This window comes from Daucus carota, chromosome 7, assembly GCF_001625215.2.
Source record: "Daucus carota subsp. sativus chromosome 7, DH1 v3.0, whole genome shotgun sequence".
NCBI classification, from domain to species: Eukaryota; Viridiplantae; Streptophyta; class Magnoliopsida; order Apiales; family Apiaceae; genus Daucus; species Daucus carota.
Window position 1 is genome coordinate 27,844,758 of NC_030387.2, and position 10,979 is coordinate 27,855,736.

General features: G+C 34.5%; 1 protein-coding gene across 3 annotated transcripts; it reads left to right on the forward strand.

Moving 5' to 3' along the window:
- The first annotated feature begins 7,497 nt into the window (after positions 1 to 7,497).
- On the forward strand, positions 7,498 to 9,656 carry LOC108194191 (squamosa promoter-binding-like protein 8). 3 transcript variants are annotated; one of them, XM_017361110.2, is made up of 4 exons: positions 7,498 to 7,762; positions 8,060 to 8,776; positions 9,078 to 9,238; positions 9,335 to 9,656. In XM_017361110.2, exons 2-4 carry the CDS (start codon positions 8,172 to 8,174, stop codon positions 9,478 to 9,480), a joined length of 912 nt encoding a protein of 303 aa, XP_017216599.1. In that variant the 5' UTR covers positions 7,498 to 7,762; positions 8,060 to 8,171; the 3' UTR covers positions 9,481 to 9,656. The 3 variants fall into 3 exon arrangements, with proteins under 3 accessions (XP_017216599.1, XP_017216598.1, XP_017216600.1); XM_017361111.2 differs by lacking the exon at positions 7,498 to 7,762 and adding an exon at positions 7,780 to 7,942; XM_017361109.2 differs by lacking the exon at positions 7,498 to 7,762 and having other exon boundaries at positions 7,779 to 8,776.
- The last annotated feature ends 1,323 nt before the right edge of the window (positions 9,657 to 10,979 follow it).

Sequence of the window (10,979 nt, forward strand, 5' to 3'; positions counted from 1 at the left end):
GATCATATTTTCATAAGAAATTCTATGATAATATAGTTAAATTTGATATTAAATATTATTGAATCATTGATCATGTTTTCATTTAGAAATTTAGTTTTTATAATATATTTTTATAAATTGTAATTGGGTAACAAAAATAATATAGTATCTAAAGTTGTTTAAAAATGATTTCATACCAAGTCCCATTTAAGTCTAAAATGAGAAGCGGCTTAACAAGGGTTCACATGTATAAGTTTGTCCGCCTCAGTCCAAGCTAAAAGTAAGGGGACTCGAATTAAAATCTGATTTGAAGCTCAATTTCGGTCAATCTGATCTTAGATTGAATGAAAATCTCAAACTCAATACGACCATAATGGAATTTTAGTTTTCAAATCGTCTCTATTCAAGTCCAACAAATAGCTCAAAGTTGATTCGTCCTGGTTGCATTGTAGGTCCTTAAATTGACCTCAAGTGACATTTATAAAGCATCTTAAAAAAAGAATGTAGAAGAAAAATAGCAAATATATTCAACCTCAAACTAGGTGGACCGTGGATGTATCGATCTCGAATAAAGATCGACCTAGCTCAAACAAAACTAGTTAAGTCGAATTAGATTTAACCTCGTTAAGCTTGGGGGCCTTAAGTCGACCTTATTCCAAGTCGATTGGTAGATCTCCATCCTGCAGGTTCAACAGGATTGGAATTAATGGCCTTAAGTTGACCGCATTCAAGGTTGATTAGTCGACCTTGATCCCACATCAACTTGGATGGACTAAAGTCCCATTAATTCAATCTTAACTAGGTCAAAAATGGAACAAAATCAATAAATTTATTATGGAAGGTTTCAATTATGGAAAATTTCCGTGAATTCTCAAGAAATTCTAGAGAAATAACATGTTTGATCAGTAACACTACCGAACACAATAAATTATATTCATTTCAATAGCATGTTGGAGGAATAAATAAATAACACTACTGAACACAATAAATTATATTCATTTCAATAGCATGTTGGAGAAATAAATAAATATATGGAGTCCACTACTAGGCGCTACCGGTATAGTATTTGCAACACTTTTCACTAAAATATATATTTTATATACTAGTCTATAGCTCGTTCGATTCCGGAAGCTTTTTGATATTTAATAATTTTCTTATGTAATTTAAATTAATATGTTATTGAACGGATTCGAACCTTAGATAATCATTTTGGTTTAAGTGATCTAACAGTTATAATTCAGTGTACCAAACTACAAACAAACGATCAAACTATTGCATGTTTAGTTTTAATAATATATTGTGGATTTATATATAAATATGCATCAGCTCACAATCACCATACTAAAAGAAGCTTGATCGTGCATAATAACTCGTTTTTCAGTGACATAAAAGGCCTTTATTTGAGCTGTGATATTTTGGGCCTTCTTAAATGAAATTGTGATATGAAAGACCTTCTCTCTGCAATCTTAGAGTAGCATCTTCCTCACTTGTTGGCCGGGTTATGGTAGCATACCTATTTGTCTAGTAAGTGGCATCATAATCCGGTGTTGGAAGAAGAATATATAATAAACCTTCATTATTAGAGTTGTTATAAAATACTTTAACTTCAGTCAAAGGAATGTCAGAATTTATAGGTACCTCGTAGACTAGAGCTTTTGAGTTTAAGCTTTAATCACCTGAAACGTACAAGATATATTACAGTCGTCTGTTATTGAAAAATCTGCTAGAGGGCGGTGATTTTGTGTATTTTTTGGGGCTAATATGAAAACGGGTTCTAGTTGCTTCACATGCTCTCAACATCCAACTCCTTTGTTCATAATGATCCAGATCACATACTTAATAGGGAGCAAGAAACTTAAATCTGCTAGAATAAGGTTCCACACCCGTCATTGCCCATGAAACAAAAGCGGTGGTCCAAGGCCTGTGTGGGACCTCTGGAATCAGCCAGAAGCCCAGCCCAATAGTATGCTCCTATACCCCAACGAGGAAAACAAACTACAATTCATACATGGTAGACTGTCCGGGATCATAAAGACTCAGAGAATCAACATATAAAATATCCGTATAACACTCAACTTATCCTTAACAAGATATATAATTATTTCCCAAAGTTTATAGACTCTCCTCATAATTATGTGGTTGATATAGAGACGAGTAGTGAAGGCAAACGGAAGGGACAAGCTATAGTGGTAAACTATGAAATAAGGTGGTGACAGGTGGCGGTGATGGACATAGGAGGCTCATAATTGCAGAAGGGTCGATGATATGTGGTGCATGTTAGCGTGTATATACATATCTATATCACCCTGGTTCTGGTATTCTGGTAATCGAAATTCTCCGGTCTTCTGCATAAACTTGTAAAACTTATATGATGTCATGTCCTATAGAAAACTTTAGAGATGATCACTGCGAAGCTTCATAGAGTCGGAAAGGAAAATGCTTTGTGCATATAATTGTGTACAAAATTTTGTACATGATGGATGACATGTGGTGGGTTTTAATTGGAATGGGCTCCTTGTATTTACATCAACAACCCCAATTAAAACTCACCACATCAATTGTGATGTCATTATGTACAAATTTTTTATACACACTTTTGTGCACCTAGCATTACTCGGAAAGGAAAATATAAAGTAACAATTCATGTACAGAGAACATTAAATTTTGGACTAAATGCATATCGCCATGTGCAATTCGAGGTTGAACTTTGCTGCGACGTAGCGTAGCCAATAGGAGAAAGGGTTTTGTGACAATTATGAAATCAGTTTGGGACCATTTGAAAGTTTTTTGTTGTGCTGCGCGGCCTCTGCGTTACAACGTGGTCCAAATGTTTAGAAGCACTTCAAATTGAGTTTCATAGTGTTTGAATGGTGGGGCTGGATTATAATGCAGGTATGATGTTGACAACGCAAAGAATTTAGTCTATATGTAATGCAGAATCGTCCCTGGGCTGTTGGAGCAGATATGTGGTAGTTCCCTGTGCAGTTAGTGTTTTGGTTGTTACTTGGTAAGTTAATTAAATCCTGTTGTTTACAACTTTGGTTGTCAAAGGACTCATGCATATCGATATAAATATATAGGTATAGTTTTGACTTGAAACAAACTCAAGCACTTAATCATCTGAAGGTGCTTAGGGATCGAGGAATTTCCAGGGATATGGATGGGCTCTAATCAGAAAATTAGTGGGATCTTATTGTAGAGTGCTAGAGGAATGTCATAGCTAGCCTGTATTACTGGGGGGAGGGCCGGCCACAAAAAAAAATCAGTAAATGGTATAAAGAAATTTTTTGAGCCCCGAATAAATTTCAAAAATCTTTGTATTAACTAATATTTTTCTTTCAATCAAATGTTGTTAAATATTTGGGTCCCGAATATTTTTTGAGCCTGGGGTGAGTGGGTCTCGTGGTTCCAGCATTGTCCAAGGAGCCCACACAAAATGGTTGCAAGTTAAATTCTGCATAACTGTTGGTTGTTATTGGACATTTTTAAACTCTAAAGTCAATGCATTACTCATCCCCCTAGAAATGAACGAATTGCACTCTGTATATTAAGTATCAAATGAATCATATTGCGTATGCAAGTTTCGAATTCGTTGCAGTTTTCACCTTTAGAGTGCTTTACCTCGTATACAATATAAATGCGTTGATTGTCAAGGGTAGTTTATTATTTTACCATCCATCACAAGATAAAAACATAACATAACAAAGAGATGTTATGAAATATCAACTAGCTTAGAATTACATGTTTTTACATGTCAACGAAAAAATTCCTTGATGTTTATTATCATGCCACTCAATTAGTTTTAGAAGAATTTTACTTGATTTCAGAAATTTCCGGAAGCTACCATAATAGTGATACTTGACAAACTGTTGTATATCATATGTGAACCAAAATTTTAAAATATTACAAGGAAATACAGTAAAGATTATGTTTTGCAACCGCTTTAAATCTGAGGACCGGTGTAGATGAAGTTGAAAGCCTTAATATTAATTTGGGGAATAGTATTGATTTTACAAATGCAAGCATTTGAAAGTTTAATGAAATACTAAATGCATTTTACGATCATTATCATATACTTATAAAGCAAAATTGTGGGATATTCCTATTGAAATGGGCAGCAGTAGAGATATTGTATATGTTATAAGGCTCATCTCCATGCAGAAAAAAGAGACAAAATGTTGTTTCGACTGAACAATCTTTATCTAATTAAAGAAGAACTCTTCACTAAAAATGAAGCAGTCTCATCCTAAACGGTAGGTAATTCTACAATATAATTCTAGTTAGTTGAAAATTACCTACTATATCAAAAAAACCTAGTGGTTCTAATTGTATCCAAGCACCATGTCGTCTGCTGAGTTGCATTATATTGGGACATGACTTCCTATCTTTTGCATGCTTCTCATTTCTATAATTCTAGCTAGCTAGTAGACTTTTTATTTGGACAACGTTTTCAGAAATAATGCATGCATGATAAATCTCTCTACATGTGATTGGCAAATTAGTAGTTTGTGTAGAGGCTCACTAGTCACTGTAGATTATTTGGACATTAGAAGTTAAGCTTAGTACAAGCGTGCAGATACTTCACGCTGGGATAATCTTTTCGGTTAGTTGACATACCAATTTCCTGCTTTATTATGAGTACCTTGCTATTATACTTTCAATTGATGTTCGGGTTAGGCCTTGGAGTAAATATGGGCTAGCAATTCTTAATGGCTGTTTATGCATCAGGATTTCATTTCAAATTCTAAATTTGATCAAACAACTTGTTTGGGAATTTGAATTTGGATTTGATTTGAAATCCACACATTCAAAAGGTAATATAAATGTGAAAATTTGAAATGACAACGCAAATCCTGTCATTTGAGATACATCATTTGAAATGAAATGTATGATTCCAAAATCAAACGACCCCTTAATTATTTCAATGATCTCTTGTTTTTAAGAATTCCAAGTGATTGAATTCATGTGTGGCTGATCCTCCACCTCGTATTCATTACCTTGTATATTGAACATCAGTATTGTAACATATTTTGTTGCAGAAGCTTGTTATCATTTTCTCAATTTCTTAAATGCATTTTCTTTATTTTGTATTGTAATTGCAAGTTTTAATTTGATGAGTTGTAATTGAAATTAATTTTTCAATATAAAATTTTAACTGCCAATTTTTAGTTTCAATATTATATATCAGATTTTATACTAGCGTCATCAACAAAAATCTAGTTCCTTTTTTATTTTAAAATTTAATTATTGTCTTCCCATTCCACCAAAAAATTTAATCATTTAATTGCTGTCGTCAATGATGGAGAACTGAGAGAAAAAGAGTATACGAGGTGCATCAAAACTACTAATGTCTCCTCGACTCGACATTTCATATTATTAAAATTTACAATAAATGATGCAGTTTTCTTTATACATAATATAATTAAACAAATATAAATTATATAGTTTTGGTGTAATTTCCCCTGGATTCAAAACGCACTATAGACAGAAAAAAAAATCACAAATCTAGGAGAGGTCAGAGACCCCTCCCCACATAATACTTTTATCTGATTTTATTTTATAAAAATATAATTTGATAATTGTATAAAAATATTTTAACATAGGTGGCAAAATTGAGACCACAGTCCTCACTCCTCAGCAATATGTGATACTGCCATACATGTCTATCCAGTGCTCTTGCTACACCGTATACAAGTTGTTTTTGGTGCGAAGAGCGAGTAAGAAGAAGAAATCATAGACGCGAGAGTATGTTGTGTATGTACCTCATACAAACTGATTCATCGTACGTTGAAGATACGATCATTATCTTCTCCTGTCCTTTAATTTTTATTTTACTCTCCGGACCAATCTTTTTCTACCCTCTGCCACCGCTCCTTATCCGTATCTGCATAAAATATTCAAATTTATCTCTTTCCAGTAAACAGTTAAATTGACTTTACTGAGGTAAAAAAACCCCTCCCATCCCTCTGTTGAATTTTAAATCGAACAATTCTTCCAAAATAAAAGAAAAATAAGAAAAGTTGGATCTTGATTATTAGATAAACAATTACAAAAGGCGTGTGTATTATAATTAACGATAAAAATGTTTAACCTTTGTTAATCCTGATTATGCCGATGAGTATGTGTTACTTAGAGTATATTAGAAGGATGCAATTGGAGGATAAGTACGGGGGAGGTACTTGATTACAGGCTTCTGTTTTTTGTTAGTGTACCTTAACAAGTATTGTACCTTTTTGAACCCAAGTACATGCAGACACAAGAACATTGCACATGAAAATTGAACAAGAATAGATACTTCTTTAACAATAATGTACCTTTATCACAGCATATATTATCAGTGTTCTGATAGTAAACACTAGATTATGTTGATATGCAATTTAAGGCTACATCTTAATTACACAGGTACTGCCTATTGCCTAGGCTGTAAAAATGCATGGTTGCATAATTGGCCTGGAAAAATCTATGTGTATCCAAATTAAATCAGACGTATCTGGTATATCTTAGTGTACAGTTATCGGTATAATGGCAATCTTATAATAAAATAGTGAAAAACATAGAAAACTACTACTAAATGTGAAACAGTAAGTCCACAAAAGTAGAGGGATGAAGATTAATTTTGGTGTACCATATAGCCATAACCTTACCTACTACCAAGTGTTGAATATTATCACAGTGAGAAGCAGCTGGCTGGCCTCTAGCTAAGTACAATTCAGTTAGCAAATTTATCAGCTTTTCTTCCATCCCACATGCATGTCAATTGTCGATGGTGCCAACTTTGGCTCTGCTTGAGTTTCCCCCCCTTTTCTCAAACATTAATCCTTGGATCAAGTGCAGCTCAAGATGTTTGTGTTGTCCAAAAGATAAACAGATCCAACCCTTTGTGAGAACTTTCTTGATTTTAGTTAAGTGAAGTACTGAAGTATCCTTAAACAACTTTTATCTTCTTTTTCAAATTTCAACAGTGCCAAATATACCGGGAGTGTGTTTGGATCATGAATAATGAACTTGGTTAACGGAAATTAGAATCTTAAACACATGTGTTCATGTTTGGATTACCAAATTTATGAGATCTCATTCTCACTTAGTGAGTAAATCATTTCTTTCACAGTTCATGTGATACTCACTTCCATTCTTGATTCTCATTTTCACCCATAATCCGAACGTCTTCTAGAGTTATATCAAAGTGTTCGAGTATCAACATCATAAAGAAATTTCAACTATAAGGCAATTTATAGTTAGCGGTACCCTTAATTGTAAATCAATGGAGTATGAATTTTGTTAACACCTAGTCGGTGCAAACAGTTTCCAGATAAAATGAAAATTTTTCTTCAATCATTCTGCATGAATTGTCTCTATGATAAATCAAATCTACAAGTACAAAACAAATGTATTACAGTGTTGTTTCTAATATTTTCTCTGTGTTTTACTGTAATCAAAATAAAGTTTAGAATTTGATGTAATTATGGAGTGCAGGCAGGGTAAAAGGGTAACTTGAGGTGACTTATAGTGAAACACACAAGCACCTTATTTCTCTGACCACAGCAGCATCATTAATCAGTTCCTTCTCAGCTCCCACCTATAGAGTCTATTGTGAGAGGGACTGAATGTAAGAGATGCCATGCTATATATAGAGACTAGGGATTGAAAGAGTGAATGAAAGAAAGCAAAGAAAAAGAAAGTAGTTGTAGGCTAGCCACTAGGCACTAGCTACCTACATGGTTAACCAGTTAGTAGATCTGTAAAGTAGCTGTTACATGCTGATCACCTATTCTCAAGTGTTTTGGTAAGTTGTGTAAATTCAAGAAACTATCTCTATCTACATGAGTTGTAACTATACATACACATCACACACATTTTCTTTTACACTCACCATATCTTACCATTCTCAAATTCACAAATCACACTACTCCTCAGTCCCTCTCCCTCTCTCTTGTTGATTTTAACACAAGATCACTCACCACTGGTGAGATAGCTCAGTTCTTGCAGCTTTTCTGCAGCACATACTAATCTACACTCACATTTTTGATTATATATATGGATGCATCAGGGTCTTGATTTGAGTCTCATTTCTTGATTTCAGATAGTGCAGCACTTGAAGATGGAAATACACTAGTACTTCTCTGATCTCTTTCTTCACCTATAAGATTTTCTACAAAAAGATAAACACAAGCCTACCACTTTCATCTACCCAAATGTTGGACTATGAATGGGGAAACCCATCAAACTTAATGGTAACCGGAGATGACCCACCCGCCCAAGATTCGGGTCAAAATACCCAACTGTACAATCATTACTCTCATCAAACTTTTAACCAAACCCTCATAAACCCTAATCACAATCACCATCAAAATGCCTATGTAACTCCCACCCACCACTCAACCATCCAAACCAACCATTTCCAAACCTTCTATGACCCCAACTCTTATCCGGGCTCATACCCAAACCCGGATCCGAGAATGATATCGTTTGACCCGGTCCATGACCCGACCGGGTTCATTATAGTGCCCAAGACTGAACCGGCCAGTTCGGAGTTCACTAGCAGAATTGGACTTAATTTGGGGGGCAGGACTTATTTCTCGTCCTCCGAGGATGACTTTGTGAACCGGTTGTACCGCCGGTCTAGGGCAATTGAAACTGGTTCTGTCAATGCTCCTCGCTGTCAAGCTGAGGGATGTAATGCTGATCTTACCCACGCCAAACACTACCACCGCCGCCATAAGGTCTGTGAGTTTCACTCCAAAGCCGCCACCGTCATTGCTTCCGGTCTAACTCAGCGGTTCTGCCAACAGTGTAGCCGGTTCGTTTGTGCACTTTACAAAAATAAACCCTTCCCATGCAAATATTCGTTTGCTTCACTAAATCTGAAACTAAATCATATCTCAAATTATTTTGCATAATTGGTAGTTAAATCATCTGATATCGAATCTAAGCATGTTTCTACATTTTGATGTGACGATGATGCCCTCTGAATTGTCTTGCTAATGAGTAGTTTAGTTTGTTTCTTACCTAGGCTAATTCCAAGGGCAGATCGGTCCTGTAAAATGTTTCATTAACTTTTCGTCCTAATAATGAAATTTTTTCATGAAAAATAAATACAGATTTCATCTCTTGACCGAATTCGACAATGGAAAACGAAGCTGCCGGAAGAGGCTAGCCGATCACAACCGCAGGAGGCGAAAAACTCATCAAACAAACCAAGATCAGAGCAGCAAGTCTCAGCTCGAAAATGCCCATAATTCATCATCTGAAAACCTTACAAGTAAAATAGAATTTACAATTTCTACATTTTATCTAATGAATTAATTTATTCCTTTTTGAATTGAATTATTAATTGATTTTTGTTAACTGCTTTTAGGGTCTCCCCCAGATTCCAGTCTGCAATCATCTTCATCAGTGACAATGCCGATTTCCCCTCCACGGATTTCACTGGATTCGTTCCGGCAGAGATTAAATTATCAAGGCTCGAGTTCTTCAACAAACTCTCGCTTTCTAAATGAATGATTTTATTCTCAGTTATGTACGAGTTGCAATCAATCGAACATTCTGTTTAAGTTTGCTAGGACAAAACTACTTTTACTACCAAGAAGTTCTTGTAGCGATCGGTGTATGCACGGAACAAGTTTAACATGCATGTAGCTATTTTATCATCAATTAGTAATTAATCTTTCTTTCACTAATATATATATTTGCTGATTTGGCACACAGCCTGAACATTGAATTATGAACGAGTACCCTGATTTTGAACTTTTGCAGTTCAAAAAATGTTTTCTTTAACTAACTCAAATTCTTTGAAGAGGCTGACCAGGAGTTTTTTTCTTAACTTTTTCAATTATATTGAGCTCGAATCTAGTCCAAACATTTTGATTTTATTGAACTTAAATTTTTATACACATTACATACTTGGCAATTAGGATGAGGAGAAAATGGCCATCAAATGACTTCTAGTCAAAAAAATTAATAAAATAAAGGGGAGTTTGGCCCAGCCTTTAAGCCCGACTTATGGATCTATGAGTTATAAGCATGTATTTTGTACCGTTTGTGTAACAAGTCAAAAAATACTTATAAAAACTGAGAATACTAATTTTAACTTTTGTTTCATGACTTTTGTTTCTAACTTCTACTTTACTTTTTTACTTTAAGCAATAAACACTTATTTTGAGCTCACCCAAACAACCCCAAAATTGGATCAAGTTTTTATATCAATTCATTAAAAAATTCTTGATTAATTTTTAAAATATATTTTACCAATTTCCTCTGATTTAACTAAAAATATATGATTCAACAAAAAAATCTTCAATAAATTTTGAATCGACAAATTAACCGATTAGTTTCAATTTTTATTTCTCAATCATGACTCCAAACATATATATTATGAATCTGGAGCAATCAAAGGTTTTAATATAAGCAGATCTACTCTACTTATTATGTGGGTGTTTGTTTAGGACTTATAAGTCCAGTTTCTGGATTATAAGTTATGAGCACTTATTCGTACCGTTTGTGTAATAAGTCAAGAAGTACTTATAAAAAGCTAGGAATGGTAGCTTTTGTTTCAGGGCTTCTGCTTATTTCTCAAACACTTTAATCACTTATAAGTCTTATCTTGCTTCTAAATTCTACTCCACTCATTTATTTTAAGCAATAAAGACTTATTTTAAGTTCACCCAAACCACCCTTACATGTAGGATGTAGCAAGAGATATTATTTTGACAAGATGGAAAGAAAATTTCCTAAATTGAAGAAGAAGGTAGAAAAGTAAAGCTGTCTCCTGCAAGGAGGCTATTTTTGATCGAACATTAATCATTACTACTTGCGGTCCCGCGAATGACAAAGAAAAAGATCGAACGGTAGCTATCTGTCCCAAGTATATAGATAATGAGAGGAGGGGAGAGGAGAGAGAATGAATGAGTGACAGAGATGTTCAAGATATGTTGATGTGGTAACAGCTGGTTTGGATTGGCTGTGTTTCATCACACCAGCAACCGTGTAGTGCGAGAATCTAC

Coding starts and splice junctions, on each gene's coding strand:
- LOC108194191 (XM_017361110.2), top strand. CDS start 8,172: ATGTTGGACTATGAATGGGGAAACCCATCAAACTTAATGGTAACCGGA. Junction 8,777..9,077: donor TTCTGCCAACAGTGTAGCCG/GTTCGTTTGTGC, acceptor AAATAAATACAG/ATTTCATCTCTTGACCGAAT. Junction 9,239..9,334: donor ATCATCTGAAAACCTTACAA/GTAAAATAGAAT, acceptor AACTGCTTTTAG/GGTCTCCCCCAGATTCCAGT.